General features: G+C 35.6%; 1 protein-coding gene across 1 annotated transcript in view; it reads right to left on the bottom strand.

Annotated features, from left to right (window-relative positions):
- Positions 1–23157, bottom strand: part of LAMA2 (laminin subunit alpha 2) — a 605756-nt gene that overhangs the window by 48751 nt on the left and 533848 nt on the right. Inside the window, exons 45-51 of the mRNA XM_060167667.1 lie at positions 22573–22727; positions 15913–16056; positions 14772–14905; positions 12745–12904; positions 9642–9766; positions 5198–5360; positions 4375–4519 (exon numbers count right to left, since the gene is read on the bottom strand). Of these exons, the coding sequence (XP_060023650.1) occupies positions 4375–4519; positions 5198–5360; positions 9642–9766; positions 12745–12904; positions 14772–14905; positions 15913–16056; positions 22573–22727 (1026 nt within the window). The remainder of the gene's footprint in view (positions 1–4374; positions 4520–5197; positions 5361–9641; positions 9767–12744; positions 12905–14771; positions 14906–15912; positions 16057–22572; positions 22728–23157) is intronic.

Genomic DNA, 23157 nt, shown 5'->3' on the forward strand with positions numbered 1-23157 from the left:
TGGGTTCTGCTATGGAATGCTAATACTTGCTTTTATTTCTTGCCCTATTTCTTTCCCTTATAGAATAGCCATTAACATAAAATTTTAGAGTTGATGAGTTCAGACATCATTTATGGGTAAGCAGGGAAATAAGGGTTTTATTAAATACTAGACACAGAGTAGGGGCTTAACAAGTATTTTATAATCAATGCTATTAAGGAGTTGTTATAAAGGAATTGTTTTTACTTTGGTAATTCTTTTCTTCTCTCTCTTAGTCCACTGAAAATCTAAATGATCAATCTTGCATCCATATCAATGCACTTGAGGGGATAGGAAGCACTTCTATTAGTGACTGTGGTTCCACTAACTGTCTCTCAGGGAAGGTGGGGAATCCCTCCTGAAGGAGTGGATTTGAATTTCAAGGGACAGTGGCTTTTACAAACTAGCTGAGAATAAAGCAACTAATCTGGTATCTGAAAAGGAGCAATGGCCTTACTTGAGTTCCTGTCCCACTATTCCATGGATTCTGATCTTGCTAAAATCCAGTGCCCTCCCTACAACCAAACCCAATGGGGTCCTTTGATCCTTATCTTAATCCATATCTATGCAGTATGTGAGGTTAAAATTTCTATCCTTCTAGAATTTTCCTCTTTGACTTCCATAATGCCAACTTCTCCAAGCTTCTCTTGCCTTTCCAACATCATTCTCAGTCTCCTTCCCCAGGACCTATTTCTTTGAACACTTCTGAAACGCTGATGTTCCCTAATGTGCTTTCATTTGGCCACTTGTCAGGTTTCAGCTCTCGGGGTAGCTCAAGTTTATATTTACTTACCATATGTTGACAACTCAGAAATATATATGCCTGGACCTGATTTTTGCCTAAAAATCCACATTCAACAGGTGAGTCACTATATACATCCCCAGTTGATATTCCAAATTAAAATGGTTCTCTTTTTCCTCCCAGATCTGTATTATTTATTTTATTTGGTGGCACTAAGACTCCCACCCAACCTCCTAAATTAGAGTCATCCTTTCTCCTCACCATTCCACATCTTACCAATCAACAGCCCTACTAATTTCATCTCCTAAATAACTCTAATAGCTGTCCTTCTTAAAATTTTTTAAATTTATTTTTTCTAATCTTCAATTTTTATTTTTTGGCCACGCTGCACGGCTTGAAAGATCTCAGTTCCCCGACCAGGGATCGAACCCAGCCACGGCAGTGAAAGCCTGGAATCCTAACCACTAGGTCACCAGGGAACTCCCTCTGTCCTTTTTTTAAAAAAACACTTTTATCGAAGTAAAATTGACATAGTATAATTTGCCCATATTTAAAAATGTACAATTTGACAAGTTTTGAGATCTCTATACATCCATGAAATGATCACAGTCAAGAAATGAACATATCCATCACCCCAAAAGTTTCCTTTTGTCATCCTTCCTTCCAGTCCCTCCCTACAAAACCCAGTCAACAAATAACCTCTATCGGCTTCCTGTGACCATATGTTAGTTTATGTTTTCTATATAATTTCACATAAATGTACTTTTTTGTCTGCCTTCTTTTACTCAGAAAACTTATTTTGTTATTAATCCATTTTGTGTGCAAATTAATAGTTCATTTTTTTTAACCACTAAATACTATTCCATTGTGTGCATGTACAACAATTTGTATATCCATTCACCTGCTGATGGATGTTTATTTTTTGTTGTTTTGAGTATCACAAATAAAGGTGCTATGAACCTTCTGGTACAAGTCTCTGTATGGATATATGCTTTCACATATATTAGGTGAATACTTAGGAGTGGATTGGTTGTTTCATGTGACAAGTCTATATTAAACTTTTGAAGAAACTGCCAACCTGTTTTCCAGTGTGGCTCTACCAATTTACATCCTCGTCAGCAGTGTATAAGAATTCCACTTACTTGACATCCTTGCCAGCCCTGGGTATGTTCAGTCTTTTTAATTTTAGACATTCTAGTAACCGTATAGTGGTATCACATGTGGATTCATTTTGCATTTCCTTACTGTCAAGTCCCACTGCAACTCTTATTTCAAGCCATCATTCATCTGTCTGAACTACTATTGTACCTAATTGGTCACCCTGCTTCCAGTTTAACCTGAAAATTTCCATTTCTTATTTCTCCTTTCTCTGATTATTTCCTTATAGCTCCCTTTGTGGGCTCTTCCTTTACTATACTGCTTCAATATTACTGTTTGCTCAAGGGCTTTGGATCACCTTATTCTAGATATGACTGTTTTGTTTTTCTCATCTCTATTAAGGTACAATGATTTAAAACATGAGGATGCTTTGTAGCTATCCATCTCTGCCCCAGAACTCTGCTAATCCTCAGATACACGTAACTAATTGCCTGTCAATTACACAGCTTCTCTAGGTTGCTAAGGATACTAAGAGTACCTTTAATACAGCACATCCAAAATAGAACTCAGCATCTTTTCTAAAAAACTATGCTGCATTTTTCCTGTATCCAATAGCTTGGTAAATGGCACTGACATATTCTTTGTTATTTTAAGGAAAAAAAAAAGGAATCATTTTTGATCTCCTTTTTAAAAAAATCTTACTCTCTGCACTGAGTATATCATAAAGCTCCTCAATTTTAAAATGCTTAATATCTTTCAACTCCATTCTTTCCTATCCATTCTCATGGTTCCCTTCTCCTTGCTCCTCCCCTCGTTTTCCTGCAGACTGCAGGAGCATCTGAAATTGTCACCATCTACCCTCCAGTCTGCTGCTAAAGAAACTTTACTAAAACACAAATCTGATGGTGTCACATTCTTGATTAAAACTCTTAGTAGTTCCCTATCGATTTCAGGAAGAGTTAAACTCATTAGTTTAGCTCATATGGCCCTTTATAAACTGACTCTGTATTCTCTCCAGCTTCATCTGATAATTTTCTGCCAACATTCATCCTGTTAGCCTATGGATTGACTTGTAGTTCCTAAAGCATTTCCCAAAGTGTGTTCAGCCAATGCTACTATGGCATGGATAGATTCTGGTGATCAAAGAAGTCTGGGAAGTGTTGGATCAAACAAAGTTAAACATTCTTCTTAACTACTGTGCCGAGCCTCTAACACGCAAATGTAACTTACTCGGGAACAATGTATACAGACAACAGTATTCCAATTTATTTTATGAGTGCAAAACCAGTTTTTGTCCAAACTGAGGAGTTTCTCCAGGGTTTCCTGTTCCAAGGAAAAGCAGTTGGAACAAGATGTATAATGATGTATTATGCTCACTGAGCCCTTGAGGCTTTCATACAATGTTCACCTCTCTGAATTGTCCAAAGGTGCTTTTCACCCAGAGTACTCTTCAGCCCCTGCTCATGCCTCAGGGTGCTTCCTTGGGGGCTGACCTCTGGGTTTGACTTTGACGTTTCTCTCTTCTGAGATTCCTAGCCTGCTCTGCAGATCTCTACATGGCAGTTAGATTTCTACTCTCTAACCATTGACTGACTTGTCCATCTCCCCCATTAGACTGCAAGTTCCATAAAGACAAGGACTTATAGACTTCACTTAGTTCTTGCAGAGTATTTACTTGGTTCTTGGCAGATATACGTTAAGTGCAGGAATGAAAGATGGTGCAAAGTTATACCTAAATTTTCATGAAATGTCACACTGGCATGTTCAAAATGAATGAAGTCTAATTATATAAACAGAAGAATCTAAGTTTCATTTGCAGATATTGGTAATGCCATCGTACATAGAATTAGCGGAATTATACTAAGATAAAAATAGCAGTCCGCAAAGACCTAATAGGCTTGGATTTCTGTCTTGGTTGTGAGATCTTATGTATATATGTCTGGGACCACATATAAGTTGGAGTCTACACTTTCCTTTCTGTAAACCAGAACAAAATACCTGCTTCATGAGCAAATGAAATAATGTTTGTGAAAGTGTTTTGAAAATGTCCTGGAATCATAAAAATGTTACATTATTATTAATTATTAACTTGCACACATACAAATGTTTGGCATTTTCAAAAAATAAAGAACTGGTAGCTGTGCTCTATCCCCGCTACAAATTCTACCTGTGGGTCACTCTAAAGGAAACATCTTGGCAAAATGGGAAGAAAAGGAAAGCACACAAGATTTTCAAATCTACTACAGGATATAATTTTACAAGTTGTAAGACAGTTTCATGCTTTCAAATTAAGCTCTCAGTTTCAAAAGAAAATGACAGAGAACCATTTGGCTCTTCAATCAGTCATGTCTAACCCAAACCACCTATAAGCTAAGCCAAAGAAATGACTGTATCAATTTTTCACAGAATTTGTGAGTACCTAAGATAACAGACAGGGTCTTCCTCATGATTAGGTACGTGGGAGCTTTGGATAGCATGATTAAGGCTCTGAGTGCATTATTACTACAGAAACTCACCTTGTTTTTGAGTTCTTGACAAGGTGAATGATTTCCATTTCCCATCATTATGGTTTTGATTGCTGACAACGGAAGCCATTCCTGAACCCAGATCATAGCTGACTTTTATGTGCCCATCAGTGAGCTCTACACTCATGAAATCTTTCTATTAATAGAGTAAAAACACACCAGTGATTAGATACACAGAGAAATATATGAGTATTCATTTTCTTTGTGGAGTTTATAATAGGGCTTTATGGCTAAATTACTGACTGTGTTGATCTGTAAGTGAAATCCATTTTTGGATACAGAATTGGTGTTACTATTTTGTGAATGTTTGTGGGTGTGATATTATGGTGCAAATGGTCACAACGAAATTACTAGGATGTGTCCTTTTATGACAGGAGTAAAATTGGGTTCCTTTGAAAACATATTAAGCAAACTAAAGAGTACATTTCCTGAAAGAATTTACTAAGAAATATTGACCTGGAAAAAATAATGAGGCTCTTTAGAACAACCTTTTGACTTAGGTCTCTAGAAGAAGACTAAGGAATAGTTTTTTAGCTGCATGTTTCCATACCGGGGGAATCTTTACTGGGTGCTTCTCTTAAAGGATTATAAGGGAGGTATACTGAAAATAAATAAAAATTAAATTGTATCTGTAATTAAAGTTACTGATGGAAATACATAAACACTATGCACCACTCTTGGGTATTACACAGCCATCCCAGACTCCTTTGAACAATAACTGATAATTCAACAAAAGTGATAACTGCATTGGAACCTTACAGAAAAGAAGCAAGCATATTTTCAGTCATGAAAGATCAGCTGTGCAAATCTTTACCAGGTCTCGTGTGGCAAGGTACATCAGGAGAGCATTTGAAGAAAATGTCCTGAACTTGAACATGACAGTAGAGATGTTGGGGTACCAACGAATGGGGCGGCTGACTAATGCATAGCCTTCTCCATCAAACTGAATAGTCCCCTCACTATCTTCTACCTGTGGACTGAAGAGAGACATTTCACGTGAATCAGACGATGTCTACTTGGTCCATCAGTATTCAATATATCACACTGTCTTCTGAGACTGGACTGTAGGCTCTTGTAGGGCAGGAACCATCCCAGATACATCTTCCATCCTTCCCCTTCTCTCCAGCTCTACTGCCACCATCAGACCAAGTAACCACCATCTCTCACCTGACTTTATTAGGTGTTCAATAACTAGGTCACTGATGTTTTAACTACTTTTGCTGAAGTGCTTGGTGGCTAGTTATGTTAGTGTTTAAGTGTATTTTAGTGGTGTGAACTAGTGGGATTTTGGAATGGGCTGAGAATGCATTATTACATTTCCCAAATACATAACATAATAGGGAGTAGGGGTTGGCTGAAGAGTGAAGGTGGTTGAAAGGTACTAACTTAAAGTTGTAAGAAAAAAAAAGCCGTACCAGGATATAGGCTTCTATTCTCTGAACTCTTGCTATGCAGTAGGATTTTCTGGGACAGATTAGATTCAGATAATGAAGGGTTCCTCTAACTACATGTGTTTGTTGATCTGTCTTCTTCACCAGGATGTAAGCTCTATGAAACCAAGTAGAGATTATGGGCCAGGCTCCATGCCAGGCACAAACTCAGCATCTAGTGTAGTACTTGGCTAATAGCAGAATCTGGTAGATATTTGTGGAATGAAAGGGATATTAGTAAAGCAAATTGCCTCACAGAGAATATATGTTCAATCAATATTGGTTGAATAATTAATGAATATCTAAAATAAGTCTTGTAAATATAACATTTAAAAAGATTTTTTTCAAATGAAAACTTATCATCTATCTATCTTATCTAATTGATGTTAAAAGAGTAAGTTTTGATTGTGGAGATATTTTTAAACTTTTAATATCTGCGTATTAGCTTATATTTGAATCTGTGAAATTGGAGTGTTGTATTAACTTGAGAAGAGAGGAGATATGAGAAATATTATAGTAATCTCATAAAATAACAAGAGGTTAGAATAGTATTTGCATGCAATCTTGGCTAATGAGAAAAATAATAGGGTATAAACATTAATGGCCTTGAGGAGGAGGAACTGTTACTCATTTTAGACAAGTTGGCTTTCTCTCTGTTTCTGGAAAAGGAGAAATAAAACTCTGAAGACAAAAGGAAGGGAAGAGTCTTAACTATGCGTTTCACAGTCAGGTTTTTGTAAATTTAAGATACATCTAAATAGGTATAAGATCAGATGATGCCATATATTTTTTTTTTCTAATGTACCCTTAAAAGATGCTTTTTCAATATTCATGAAACATGTTCACTGAAAGGTTGAGGGACTAAATCAGCCTATTAACAATATAATTTATGTGAATAAATCAGCTGAATAATTTTGGCCTTCCTTCATCATTATAACAAATCCATTAAAATCTAGAGCACCACATTTGAGATAAGAAAATGTAATGTAGCATCTACTAAGGAGAAGTTCCATGAGGTTCTCAAATCCTAGGATTTTGCATTATATACTGCCATGCTACCAGTGACAGTAGGGTGCGAGAGTCACCACTGACACGTTCCCGAGTGCTTTGGTCCAGTGCATTGTTACTCACAAATTGAAGAGAAAAAAATACAAAACTTCATATATAATGTCAGGAGAGGCACTGGAATAAAAAAAATATATATCACATTTTATTTTCCTTGTACGGAAACGCTGGGATATTTGTATCCTGGTGTTCTCATGCCCTTAATCTATTAATTTCCTCAACACACAATCGAAAAAATAGCAGAGTAGATGGCAGGTACCCTGGAGTCTGACGTGGAATTTCAGAAGTCACTTTAACACCTCAGGTTTCAGTGTCTCCACTCTGAGACGAAAGGGTTCGATCTACTCCAACCCTATTAGAGCTTCTACTCAAGCAGCAGGCAAATCTTCGAGCAAGAGTTTTGTACAAGAATAGCAAAACATACAGATGAAAATCAGCCTACTTCATTTAATTCATTAGCTAAAACCAGTAAATCTGGCTTCAAATTGTTGACTTGGAGGTGGGGGAAAAATGAATCTTTCCAGGTATAGACTCAATATTTCAACATCTAACATTATGCTAGAGTTTTCCTATTCATTTTCAATACATTTACCAGGAAGAGTGACAATTCTTTTCTAATTAATAAATGCTAAGCTTCTTAACTTGCCTTTTGTTTCTCTTTTGAACCTGGATTTCTGGTCAAGTTAGGAAAGATTAATTATGCTATTTGGAACAGCCATGCTCTTCCATGTAAAGCTTGTTAACCATAGAACTAGATGAATATTGAAGTTTAGTATATTAATATTTCATCATTGTTTCAGTGTTCAGCTAAATATATTTTACTAGTAGCAGTTTTTTCCCTATTTTTTAAGAAAAATAAGATACACTTTTTTTTATAGCCCTGACAGATATTCCTTTCTAAAACATTACAAAAATTATATCCTTTCTACTGACTACTGAATAAGTGCAAATTTCTAAAACTCACATTCCAAGATTTTCTACAAAATGTTCCTAGTCTGTGTCTTGTAGCCTTGTCTATTTCATCTCCCCCATTTTACCATTTCTGCTCTAAAAGTGCAACCATTAATTTTATGTTAAAATGTGTTATATGTTCTCCTGAAAAGAAAACAAACACCAGGAGTTCTAAAACATTTTTCCTAAAATTACCAAGGCTTATGGAAAAATAGGGCTAGGGCAAGCCACTCAAAATTTGTGACTTTGTAATCAGAGCACTCACAAAAACAGTAACATTCTTGATCAAAATAGTAGTATAATTCAAAAACGTATATTAGGAATTTTTAAAATAAGGAATTATTTCAGTAAATGTAGAACTTTAGCCTATTATAATTATATTAATTCATATAACACTTTATATAATGAAGGCCCAAGATCTTTGCAGAATTGATAATTAGTGATGCTACAGTCTTAACACATAATATGCACTGCTGAAAGGACATTTAAATACTTTAGACATTTGTTTGATAATAAGCTTTGGAAAATCCTACTTAGAAATTTACCAAAGAAATGTTTACGGAAAAGTTGGTGTTGATTTGTGAGTAGCAGAATATTAATGTAGAGCTCATTGTCCTTGTATTGAAAGAATTTTACAGACAACATTCTATATTAGATTTTATTGAAGATTATTAACAAAACCACTTTAAACTATGAATGGATCAGGCTTTCAAACTGTCCTCAATGCCATACTGAAAAGTCCATGATGACAAAAAAAAAGTAGAAAGATGAAAGTTAAAACTTTTGGAGAGGGAATATTTTTGGGCTACTTTCTTCTATAAAACTCTAGAGATGTTGAGAAGAAAATGTGAAGTATACTCTGCTACATTAATGGAGAATTTAGGTCCTAACAATGTACATGTTCCCTTTATACTGGAAATAAAAAATATAAACTCCTTAGCACCTAATGATGTTAGAGTTACTATGTATATATATTAAGCTTCCAGGTATTTAATTTAAATTTTATAGCTTTAACTAAGTATAATTAAAATTGTTGTAGGCTCAGATGATCAGTGGGCTTTAAGTTTTTTATGCAGAGAAATCCTCTACTTCTTCTTAATTGTTTTACATCCTCTATTCAGGTTTATATAAGAATATTTATATATGCTTTATATGCTTTTTAAATATTTTTGAATTCCAACATTCTAACCTCTATCTTATAATTGGTGATGTTTATTATGAAACTTTCTCCCGGTTTATCTTGACCTCTGCTTCTTAAGCAGAATCTCCAAGTCCCATGGGTTTCCACTTGAAAAGCACATACATGATGCTGTGTGTCATTTGAAAAATCCTGTGGGAGATAAAACCTGCAGTATCGTTCTATATTTTGTTGTAAACACAAGCAGAGTGAATCCAGGCTCTGAGAGGCCTGAAGCTTAATCAGTTTAGGGAGCCCTTTCCTTAAGTAAAGATAAATGATGACTACAGAATGGCCACAGACACGCAACACCTCCTGAACATGAAGGTAAGCTGGAGTGGAAGGAGATAGTAGTCTTAACTGATCGAGGCTAAAATGTCTTACCTTTGCAAATTTCACAAAAACACATGACCATGTCAAAGTACTAGGATACTTCCCAAATCCTTGGAAGGTGCCCGCACAGTGAGGGAGGGGACTTAAAGTTTCTTAGCTTCCTGGTAAATCCACCTCTGAACACAATCGCTTCAAACTTGTTGTATATCATCGACATGATAATAGAACACTGCACAATAAAATTAAAGCTTTTGTGATACACAGGCCTGATAGACCTTGGAAGAGTCCTCCTCTCCACTAACCTGACGGTACATCCTTTGCAGTCACCTTCTATCTCTCGGAAATTCCACAACCCTATAGGTTTGCTGTCAAAGTATGCTTCTCCCATACAGCCAGTGAATGTAATCACACGTACAGCATCAGCCTTCTGAAGAGAGAAACGTATTTGTTAGAGTTTAGAATTTCACAGAAAAATTAAGAGTACCCATGAGAGTTATTAGATGAGCAGCAGAATCTGGAGTAGTTATTACCTACTCTTTGTGAAAGTCTTGGTTGTGTACGTATCCATCTTTTAACCATATAATATCCTCATGGATCCTGGTTATTCTGTGCTTTACCAGTTTATCACCATTAGTAAGTGAACACTCCAAGCTTCCGACCTTAGGTAAACTGCTTATTCTGAGATTCTATTTTTTTTATTGGTCTGTAACATGAGATTATCAGGAGAATTAACTAAGAGAATTTATTTATGGTACCACATTTAGTGCCTGGCACAGAGAAGGTGTTTAATAAAAGTAAGTGTTCCTATCCACTAAGGAGATTTACGAGAAAGGGTACATACTGACTACATAAAGGGGAAAAAAGCTTGCATATTGATTACCCTATGATACTGCTGTCCCCAATTTTTCATTTCCTTTTACACCCAAGTAGGTTTCTAGGGCAGGAGAATGAAGGGACAGAGTAAATTTATAAGAGAAGGGTCCCTGTTGTTGTTGTTTGCAGGCATACACAGCACAGAGCCCGACATCGAATAGGGGCACAATAAATATTTGTTGAATGACAACTCTGGTGTCATTCTCACAAGGAAAGGTCTTTATAAATTTATATTTTATATTGGAGCATAGTTGATTAACAATGTTGTATTAGTTTCAGGTGTACGGCAAAGTGATTCAGTTATACATATACATTTATCCCTTTTCAAATTTTTTCCCATTTAGGTTATTACAAAATATTAAGCAGCATTCCCTGTGTTATATAGTAGGTCCTTGTTGGTTATCTATTTTAAATATAGCAGTGTGTACATGTCAGTTCTGGGTATTTAGCAGTCAAGAAGGAGGGGAATGATCCGATCCACTCTAGAGAACCTTGCTGTAATTTGAACAACTATTCCTTTTAGCGTCAATATATTACAATTCTACAACTTTAGAAGCACTTTGCCAAGGCGAATCCACATTTATCTGAATAACCTGGAAGGAAAAAGTGAATTGATATGTTTGGATTTTAGAAAAAATAGAAGATAGTCACTGAGTAGTTAAACATTTATAGTTATAATTTTAGGTTAAACTCATCAACACATACATCTTCCTACCGTTATGATCAAGTGGGGCACTGCCATGGAGAAGGAATGTTGTCAGACACTGACAAATACAAGTCAGGAACAGTCCTTGGAATTCTCTGTCATCTGTGGAAGCTTCTCTTAATTTTCCAGAGGTTGATTATCCTACCTGCGAATTGTATTTGCTTTTTGCTTTTCCTTCTTGCATCATAAAAACTATACTTGGGATATTTTCCTGCTCCTTTGAATTTTCACTAGCATGTTGATTTAATTACTTGTTTTCAGTTTTTTGGTTCATATTCTGGTATGGCAGAAGCCTTGAAACTCTTGGCCAAAATGATGAAGATTTTCTGTAGATTTCATTTGCTTGTGTTTTTTTTCCCCCTCAGACTGGCATAAATAAGTTTCTTTATGTCTAGTGACATCTGAATAATAAGAAGAATTATTTAAGGTGCAATTTAAGGTGTGACTACCATATCTTAGGCATGTAATCTCGCTATTCATTGAGGTAGTAAAGGGTGGTGATTAAGAGTAGAGATTCTTGTGCCTGGTAACGAGTGTTCAAGTCCCAGTTCCACCACTGATGGCTGTGTGATCTTCGGTGAATCATTTAACTTCTCTCTTACTTAGAGTCCTTAACTATAAAATGAGGAGGATATTATCTACATTTTTGGGTTGTTATGAAAACTGTTAATTCATGTAAATTACTTAGAACATTACTTAGCAAATAGTAAGGGTTATATAAACGTTATAGAAGTTTATTACTGTATCCTACAATATGCAAGCAAGGTAGATACTTTTATCTCCCTTTCTAGTTAAGGAAACTGAAGCCCAAGAGGTTAAGTGACTTGCCTAAGGTCATATTTTTGTAAGTGATAGAGCAGGGAATTCAACCTGGATTTAATTTCAAAATTCATGTTTTTTTTGTATTACTCGGTGCTATCCCTATATTTATCTTTCTGAGGAGGAAAGAAAGTTGGCAGTATGACTATATATTACGATGTACCATATATATTTATATGCAGCTCTAAGAAATGAGGATGATTTTAGTGTGTAGCTGTGGAATCCATTCCAATACTTTAGAGTCACATCTCATACACAAAGCAAATAAAACAACCTCACTCTATATGAAGGTTGAGTTCTCATAAATTTGGGGTCACCCTGGCTTTTCACATTTTCTGACTAATCTCATCCCAGGATGATTCTGCCAGACCCAGGATTACACATTGTACTTGGCTGTGCTCTTACATCTCACCCACAGGTCGTTTTCCAACACCTAACTCCACTTAATCAACACGAGCTTCTTTAAAATGCAGGCACTTTGCAATCTGAAATGCATAAGGACCTATCACAAAGCAATTATGAATATTAAGTGCATTACTCGGTAAGAATGAGAAGAGCAACTTGAAAACTTTAAAAATCGGATCATGATCTGAAGGCTTATGGCTCCTGTGATATTTCCCAAGGTATTCATAAATCTTTTAATTAGATGTGAGTTTGAACTTTATAGCACTTTATATCAATAAATCATAAATTGATTCAGAAAATGAGGTATCTTTAGAAAACACTTTGCTCTTGAGGCAACTAAAATATCAAAAAATTGATGCCACAGATGAGGGCAAAACAACTGTTTAAGTAAATACACATAGGTTTAAAAAGACTGTGCTTCCAGATTGCATATTCAAGGAAGAAAATTCTTACTCAAAATATATTCATGTTTTCATAAAAACAAATTAAGTAAAAAGTGGTCAAGTTTTTGCAGTGCTTTATCATGTCTTTGCCCAAAGTCATCATGCCAGGAATTGTCTGCAGAGATTAAATAAACAGAATGGGGAAGAACAACACATTACCTTCAATTTCCCAGTCAAGCCACCAACAAACAGCATTGCGTTTGCGTCCACATCTAGAATAGTGTACCCTGGAGGTGACGCTGAATGGTATGTACTGGGCATAATGCTGGCTTTGGGTCCATCCAGAGCTCTCACGGAAATTGTTCCATTTCTCCCAGTTCTTCCAGGGTACGTGTTGAAATGAAATGAAAGAAAATACAGAAAATGAAGTAGGTATCACATTTCTGGTCACTTCAGATTTAAAAGATATAAAATGTAGAGATTTGTTTTGGAATATTTAAGAGATAGCTGGGTGTTTAGCTTCAAACATTCCAGATTCATTAAGCTGAAAATCAAAACCCAGAATCTGCTCTCTGCTATACGTTTACCATCAGATTCAACCAGGACCACTGAGCAATCTACCCTGATTCTGAATGTGTCCAGTGATAGATAGGAAATGACACAGCAACAATTAGCTGATGGAATTGCTGTTGGTTAAATGGAAAGTCTTTTTCCTCTTGCTTTACAAAACAATATGCTATTTACCTACATGGACTATTTAAACAAGTTTATATTACTTCATTCAGTCTAATTTAATTCAGCAAGTGAACCCCAAATAAGCCACGCTTCTGCATTATAAACTGCATAATTTCTCCTAAAATCCCTGATTATCTTGGATCCAAATTTGCTGAAGTAGTCTTCCTGGAATCATGCATCATTTATTGTTTGGCACACCATCTTAATGTGTACACTATAAAATCCAGGCTACAGAGTTGTGTATACAAATTGTACAGAAGAACTTCACATTTAGATTCAATTAATAGACTTTTGGAAGCTATTATTATTGTATTTCATTTTCTTTTTTTAAATGATTGGTTCCCATGAGTTATTAAACATGAAAATCTGATCTTTTTCCGGAGACAAGCAGTCATAACAAAACTTTGTCATATTTCTCTCCCTACTGTCTCATTTTGGTAATCTTTTTATCTTTGAGGGTGCAGTATTAACTGAAATATGTAGAAACAATAGAATGAATTTATAAATAAGGTTCTTCTTTAAAAGAATACATCTTTTCTAATAGAAGAACTGTACTTTGCAAATATAAGTATTCTTAAGCCCAATAAAGTACTTAATCCCTCCCCCACCATCACACATGTAAGCATTTTATCTGTTGCTCTCTCCTCTCTCTCCCTCACACACACACACACACACACACACACACACACACTTTTATTTAAGATCTTAAAAAGGAATTGAAGATATTTCTTTTCATTAAGTTTTTTTTAAACTTTTAATTGTGAAAAAATTAAACATGTACACCCATAGAATGAAACTCTATGTATCTATCACCTAGATTCAACAATCACCAGATCTTCAAGTCTTCTTTACCCATCTCTGATCAACTTCCCTTGGCCTTTAACAAAACCTCTTGACTGTTAGCTGCTTTGTGTTTAGTAGGTAGTTGGGAATTAGAAAAAGAAGAGGAGAAAATGAAGAGGAAGTATTGGGGACAAGAATGGATTCTACAAGTAATCTGTACACTGTTAGAAGTTAATTAAATTAAAGCATCAAGGATAGAATTAATCAATTTCCTATTCCTTCCCACAAGTAGTGTGGACCTGACATATTTTATATTCATGCCAGCATTTAGATACTGCACCCACCTGTAGCCAAGACTGCTGTGTAGACTAGAAGAGGCACTTTGCACCAAAGACAGATACCAATGGCACCTCTTAGGCTCTGGATTGTACTGAATAAGGGCAACAGAAAACAACTTAACCTCAAAGTTTCTACAGGACAACCAGATGAGGAGGCCAAAAAGGACCGGTCATTCTGTTCAATACCTTGAAGATCTGTCAATTCCTAACATGTTCTACAAAGGTACCATTCACACACACTTATACATGTATATAATATATAACGTTCGTATATATGTGTGTGCGTACCTACATAGCTACCTTCTTGAAACAGAGATAAAATTTTTCTTGTAAACTAGGAAACTACTTCAAAATTCTGTCAATGATCTTAATCTCTATTGAGTTAGTTACCTTGATGCCTCAATACGGTACCAATATGAGTCATCAATAGTCAAATCTGGATACTCGACACGTCCAACCCCGGATCCAACATCCCAGAGGAAGCTTACTTTGCCTTTACGCATCTCTATAGCCAGAAAGTCAATCTAGTGCAGAGAAACACAAAAACAATAGATATCAGATGTAAGGCACCCTGAAAGAGGAAGCCAGCCGAGTCTTTTCAACAGGTACCATTTTCAGATATATGAAATAATTAGAAGCCTCACAATAAAGATTCCCAAATAATATGATCTATTATTTCTACGATTAAATAATACTTTATTATTGTATCTTTACAATACAATGTCCATACACATGTTCATAGTGCTGAGGCAAATGTGTTAATTCAACCAATTCTAATTAGGTCTAACATTGAGACAAATGTCTTTTCTTGCACTGATACTTGTGGTAGAGATAAACACAAATATTTGGGTTCAGAATTCATTGTTTTCACCATGGGCACTGACGTTTTTGAGGGGCCAGGTATGCTTTTTCACCCAAGGTGATCCAAAATTTCTCACCTGATTTCCAAGTATTGATTTATGTGATAAGTGGTCTGTTGAAAAGTCTTGTTCATTTTGGAAGGTCTCCATGTGTATAAAGTCAAATGGGTCAAATGAAAGGAATTAGAAGTTTGAGGTGAGCTCTTTTAGATACAATTTCTGTTATTTCAGTTTGAGTCATTAATTCAACATGAATCAGAAGAGTTTTCATTGGTAAGAAATAGTACACAATTTTCAGTTTCATTTCACATGAAAGTTCATTGTAATTTCTTAGTTAGAGAAAAATGTTTAAAAAGCCTCATTCCTATTAATCTTTCTTCTTAAATAGCTGGATCTGAAAATATACTTCAAAAATAAATGCTGGTATACTCACAAATGAAAGCAGATATGCTTAAACACTGTAAAAAGTTTTCATTTCATTTGCCTTCTAACTTCATTTGACACTTCAGAACTTGGTGAGGTAAGATTCTGAGGTTTTCGAATCTGAAAGGCTACCTTATTCAATTTTGGGACCATTATATTAGACTCTATACATGTCCCACACTACCAGGATTAACCTCTGACTATACACATACACAGTAGGCCAAAGAAAGGCTGAATGTTAGACTTACAAATTTGGCACTTCCAAGATAAAAAAGGAGGTTGTCCGCGACAGCCGTCTTTACGTTGACAATGATATTATTGTAGCTTCCTTTCTTGATTTCTGGCTTGTATGTTCGAATGCAGTCACCTCCCGAAGACACAGATACTTTGATCTTTAAGAAAAACGAGGTACAAAGAACCAAGACTAAATCTCTCAGAAAGTTTGAAGTAGCTCCCAATCACAAAGCCATCATCTTCTCTTCTTTGAAGTTATTTTTCCATCAGCAAATGGTATCATTAAATGCCCATATGCAGACCCCATTATACTCATTAATGAGGGCACAGAAGAGCACCTTTCCACCAGTATTTTGACAATGAGCTGTTCACAGTCTCTCATGGCTTGTTAGCACGCCACTACTTTTTGAAGCATGCAACTAACAAATTCTTGCCTTCATAACTTACTCCTTTATGAATAGGGGAACATTCTCAAGAGGTGATTTTATATGAAGCTAATGGTATAGATCTTCATTCAGGTTGTTTAATGAAATTTTACAATTCAAATTTCAGTGATTTTGGTATCACTTAAAGTAGGAAACCATTTTTCTTTTAGGTTTTGAGCGGAGGTTACCTACCCTGCCATGTTCTTACAGTTGAAAGAGGCCAACTAGATTTTGTTCCAGATGTTCTAACAATAAGAAGAATTATCATTCTACTCAGAACATACATTTCAGAATAAATTATACCTTTTTATTAAGTCACCAGGAAAAGGAACAGAAACAATTTCCAGTGACTATCATCACTAATGTATTTAACAGCTCCTTTTTCTTTTGACTAGTACTTTAAAAATTACTATAAATTGCTAAGATAGAAATTCCTATGTGACTAGAGCTGACACTGTTTGTACCAATTTGTACTTACACTTAGGGAGCCTTTCTTCAATCACAAATAACACTAGTTGATTATTCCATTTAATTTTCTTTGGTTCATGTATACTATCAAAAAGGTACTTTCAGGACAGCAATATTGTTGTTTGGACTCAGAGAGATTCTGTTACTTTGTTAGTGATAGTGTTCAAAGTAGGAGGCGGAGACACATACAAAACTTCTGTCACTGATTCAAATTCCTGGCTTCAGGCTTCAGGAAGCCTCTTGGCCCTCACTAGGGGTGAATTTCCATTTTCTCATCACTTATAGCACCTTGCACACTTTGGAGAAAGCCAACGGCTATTACTGTTACCTCCATAAAAGGGCTGTGCAAACTCCAAACAAGATAGCCTAGGACACCAAACCCGTCTCCATCTTATGGTGAGACAAGGAGGTGTCTTGAAGAGTCTAATGAGAGAGTAGGTGTTAGGCAGCGCCAGCACCCCTCTCCAAGGGTGGTACAGACTACACAGAGGACGTGCTGGATTCAAAATTGGTTGGATTCAAAAGAGAAAGCTAAGGAGAGATTTTTGGTTCTGACAAATATGTAAATTCATCTATGTTTGAGAACTCCCAGGGATATAGCAGATCTGTTGAATCTCCTGCGGATCCTGTGTAAGTCATATACTTGTACTGTTTCCTCGCCTAATCTGCTATCCAAATTGCATTTCCAAGCAAAGAAAACAGTGTGCTGGAAAGAAAGAGGGGCTCACCCTAACGGAGTTCTGTGTGGGGCTGGGGCTGGAATAATCTAGGACGACTGCTGCTTAGACTGCTCTCCCTGTCCTTTCCTTCCCTCTAAGGGTGGGACCCAGACTGCCAACTGAGGAGCACAGTACTGGTCACCAGAGTGTTTGCTCTCTGCCCTGGAGAGTTAGTCTTCCTGCTGGTGTGCTTTTCAGTTAAGAAGGTAGCTCTTTGTTCCACAAAGGTAAGATAGGATTTCCCTTCTACATAAAATGCTAAGAGTAGATGAATCAAAATGACTTGCAAAAGAACACAGATCAAGTCCAGAAGGCTTGACAACAGATTTGTATCAAGGAATTTTTTCCCCTTTTCTTAATGAATTTTATTAGAAGGAATAATCTCAAAATAGAACTGATAATGGTTAAAATGTCACACTGTACAATTTATTAGAGATTTTAAAAAAGATCAAACTGACTTAATAAAATTTATTTATTTATTTTTAACAGGAAAAAAAAAAAATGACTTGCAGAGAAACAACCGGGAAAGGTATAACTCATTTTTGTTATTTGTGATTAAACTAGCCATCATATGTTATTTTGGTTATTTCTTTTGTTATTACAAATAACTCATATGTGTTATAAAGAACACAATGTAGTAATACTCCTCGGTTACTGTTTAGAGAAGAAGTGACTGAATATGGGTGGAATGCATGACTGATCAGGATGTTTCTGCCCTTGCTTGGGTATACCTGGTAAAAATGGTAGGGGATTCCATGACTGGAGTGTTGAAAGCGGGGTTCTCAAAGCGTTGTAGACAGAGCACCAGTACTGAAGCCTAATTCAACTGATGAGACTCCACTGGAGGACTGAAAGTCTGAGTAGCCATTTTAGAACTAAGGGTGTTTAACATCTCTAGGAGTTAAAATTACTCTGCCTTATGGCATACTTTACATATCAAAAATATATGGATCTCTGAACAACATGGCATTGTTATACCCAATATGCCAGGAATTAATCTTGTAAAGTAACCTATTGCTCAACTCTTACACATTTTTATAAAAACCCTCTGGATTTTCTGTTCTCTGGCTTACAGTTTTGAATATATCCTCAGTATCTGAGATATTCAGGCAGCCCAAACTATCTGTAACCAGTCAATAGCTACTAATCTCTGTTTAAATACCTTGTGTTTTGTTTTCCAATTATATTGTTTTATATACCTTAAGACAAGTAAATCAAAGGACAATATTTATAAATTTCTCTAGAAGAAACCTCTGACATACAATCCTCTCATAAGAGGGGAGAGATTTCTGAAATACAAACATCCTCTTAAGATATTTGTTGCTATCAATTATTGTTATTTCTTTTTTGTGTGTGAATTTTTGAATTTTAATAAGCAGGCTCTTATTAGTTATCCATTATATACATATTAGTGTATATATGTCAATCCCAATCTCCCAATTCATCACACCACCACCCCCGCCACTAATTATTGTTATTTCTAATGTGAACTGTTAGTAAGACTTCTAAACAAAAATCACTAAGAAGTAGGTCTCTCTAAGGCATTTCTCATACAACATTATTTACCAATTCGTCATCATGAACTCAAACATTATTGAGGATCTCATTATTATATCTATTGAATTTTCACTGCAGTTTTTCATCCAGTTAACTAGGTCATTCATTTAAAAAGAGTATCAGCCACTCAATTTCAGAGTCAACAACAAGGGGAAATCTACTTTAAAATAAATGTCTTTAATTTCTTGGTCATATTGAATATGTGTTAGGGCCACGTCCAGACACTCATGCCAGATTACAAATATATTTCTAAAATCGGGCAAATGTAATCTTCAATTAGTACAAAACCCATTTGAAAAAAACGTTGGCTGCTTACAAATTTATAACATCTTACAAAAAACAAAGAACTTTGTTGTAACTTCCATTTCTAAAGGTAGTTACAAATTTCCTTAAAAGGCACAGACAATGATTGTTTTTTCAAGCATGACTTTTATACCTTTCTTTCATTTTGTATTTTGAGACAGGTTTTATATATTTACATGCCAGAATTTTATCCTTCTTTCCAGGGGGGTAGGGGTGGGAAGAGGAAGCATTTATAACTGATGAATATATAGGCATATATTTAGATTTCTTTACAATGAAGAAATAATGAAAATGTACAGATTTCCCTGCTTGGTAACTAAGTCAGAAAATGTGGCTAAGTGTGGAATTCACAAGAGAACAGTTACTATGACTGCTTCTTCAAACTTAACATGGCAAAATACAGGAGGGATACATCAATCTTTTTCTTTCTCTTACCACTGCCACTGCTACAGTTGGGTCTCTTATTAAATTTGCTTCCTTCTTTCTAGTTTCTCTCATCTATCCCACAAATTACTTCTGGATTCATATTCAAAAATCACCGTTCTGATTATATTGCATTTCATGTTCAAGAACTTTCAGCTTCTCCTCACCAATGAGGTTTATCTCAGGTACAATTGTGGCTAAAAGAAACTGTTTAACTTACCATTCAACTTACCTGAGAAAACCTGGCCTCCGTTGAATTTTCTAGTTTAATGTTCACTCTAACAATAGTCTTGGCGAATTAGACTGTTCTGTCATGAAATGACCCTGAAACCTCCTTTTCTCACTGCCTTGGCTGAAGTCATTCCCTCTCCTCAGAATGTTCTCCTTCTTCACCTTCTCATCCCATGACCAGCACTATCCAATTTCAGAGCCTGGCTCATCCTTCCCTTCAGGAAATCTTCCCGCCCTGACTAGAGGTGATCTTTCCTTTCAGAAACTTAATAGCACTTCCCAGCGCTCATGGAATGTAGCACAATATTCTGCCTTATCTTAGAGTTATTTGTGTACATATCTTATTTCTTCTATGGCGTTGTAAACTATTCGAGTGGAAGAACATGCCTCACAGCATGTGACCTTGTGCATAGGAGATGCTTTTTCTGCACTGGTTAAATCTTTAAAAATCCAAACCTTGGAGTAACATCTGATTTCTTTTCACCTTGTGCTTCACATATACAATGCTCACCTGTCATCCTTACTGCCTGCAAGGTTCTCATATTGTAGTTCAATGTATGTCTATCTGCTTCTTTTACTCTGAGTTTATGTACTTCATCTTCACTAATCTTTCTGTCATTTTCTAGGTTTCTCTTCAATTAGTCATGAATTCCTTTTCAAGGTTCAACCTGAACTTATTGTCTTGACCTGGTTTAAAGATATCAGGTATGTATAAGGAGGGAGAAGAATATACTGTCACTTGGGCATCATATTCTTGGCCACTTACTAAAAAAATAAGTTTATGGATTAAGAAAGGTTATTTCTGGTCATTTTGGCTTCACAGTTGCTTAAAAATAGAACTTTTTAGAACTACCATATGATCCAGCAATTCCACTCCTGGGTATATATCCGAAGAAAATGAAAACATTAATTTGAAAAGATACATGCACCCCAGTGTTCAGAGCAGCATTATTTACAATAGCCAAGATTTGGAAGCAACCTACGTGTAAAGAAGATGTGGTATATATATTCAATGGATTATTACTCAGCCATAAAAACAAATGAAATTCTGCCATTTGCAACAATGTGAATGGACCTAGAGAATATTATACTTACTGAAATCAGACAGAAAAAGACAAATACTCCATGTTATCACTTATATGTGGAATCTAAAAACTAAAACAAATGAATGTATATAACAGAAACAGACTCACAGATATAAAAAACAAACGAATGGTTACCAGTGGGGAGAAGAAAGGGGAAGGGGCAAGATAGGGGTATGGGATTAAGAGATATAAACTACTATGCATAAAATAAATAAGCTACAAGCATATATTATACAGCCCAGGGAAATATAGCCATTATTTGTAATAACTTTAAATGGAGTATAGTCTATAAAAATATTGAATCACAATGTTGTACACCTGAAACTAATATAATACTGCCAATCAACTATATGTCAATAAAAATAAATAAATTTTAAAAATTGAAGTACAGTTGATTTACAATGTTTATTAGCTTCTGATGTACAGCAAAGTGATTCAGTTATATATGTGTGTATATATATACACATATATATATTCTTTTTCAGATCCTTTTCCATAATAGGTTATTACAAGATATTGAATATAGTTCCCTGTGCTATATAGTAGGATCCTGTTGTTTATCTATAATACATAAAATCATGTATATCTGTTAATCCCAAGCTCCTAATTTATCTCCCCTTTCCCCTTTGGTAACCATTAAGTTTGTTTTCTATGCTTGTGAGTCTGTTTCTGTTTTGTAAATAAGTTCATTTGTATCAAAAAATGGAATTTTTGAGATGGAAGGCTTGGGTATCTGAAAAGATTTCAGTTTAAGCCTGATAACATGAAAACTGTTATTTTTTTTCATTCTATTTCTATAAAGATCATAAGATGACTTCACAAGGTTAAAGTTTCATATTGGCATTTACAGTTCTGTCCTGGTTCATTAAGATGCTACCTTCTAGAAAGTTATGCCTCTATCCTTATAGTCTTCTCTTCTAATAAAGAGAAAAATTTTGAGACAAGTGAAGTATTTCCTATTCTTGCTCCAAAAAACTGTAGAAATTGTAAGCAAAATAATTTTTGGTTGCTTGTACTCAGACAAAAGAATATATAGAAAATAACAGTTCCTCTATGCTATTATTCCTTATAACCTCGTCCGTTCATTCCTTCTACAGCCTCACTGGTTGGCCTGTTTTGCTTTCATTAAGAGCAAGGCTCTCTCATCCATGCCTTTTTAGTACACAAAAACCAGGCTTTCATTCTTACAGTTTGTATTAACTCTATTCGAACAATAATAAAATATATCAGAACTTTCATTTCTAAAATAGTAAGTAGTGATTACTCTTCTCAAGAAATGTCTTTTGAAATTTATGGGAAAAATATCTAATCTTCCATTCCCCACCTCACCTGCAAATAGCTTCAAATTAAAGGAAAAGAACCAGAGATCATTCAACAGGATACACTGAAGGAAGGTATTCCTTCTGGGAATAACACCAAAAGTTACAATCATTTACTGATAACTGAAAGCAGAAAGAGCTTACAGAATTGGCCTGCTTCCGGGCTTGGTTTATCAGTTCTTTTATCTCAGAGATGTTTTTCTTCAGGTTATCCTCAAGTTCCTTGATGGGTTTGAGTTTATCTATCAGTCGATCAGCTTCTTGTTCTAGATTTTTTACAGTGGCATCTGCATCTGCAACTGCATAGAACAAGATTAGCGCATACCATGCACTCACACGCATACACACACACAGACACAGACACCATGCACATGCATGCACACACAGACACACATACACAGAAATGAAAATAGCAGTATGCTTAAGTAAATAATGGAAAAGATTTCATCTCATCCACACGACAAAAGCAAGGCCATGACAGTTGAAGCAGTTTGTGATGGCAAATGGAAATATTTTAGTTGGGACTCAAGCAGACCAGAGGAGGAGATGTTAGAAAAAGAAGGCCAACACTTTGGTTTTGTGATTAAGGTAAAAATTTGCATTGAAGATTGAGAATATGATGAACTAATTCAATGCTTAATTTCTAGCTTCAGCCCCAAAGCTAACCTTTATAGCATAGAACTTTAGTCATAGAATCAAGGAATTGGAGAAGCGTCTGTAAAATGTCAC

This window comes from Lagenorhynchus albirostris, chromosome 12 (assembly GCF_949774975.1).
Source record: "Lagenorhynchus albirostris chromosome 12, mLagAlb1.1, whole genome shotgun sequence".
Taxonomy (NCBI): domain Eukaryota; kingdom Metazoa; phylum Chordata; class Mammalia; order Artiodactyla; family Delphinidae; genus Lagenorhynchus; species Lagenorhynchus albirostris.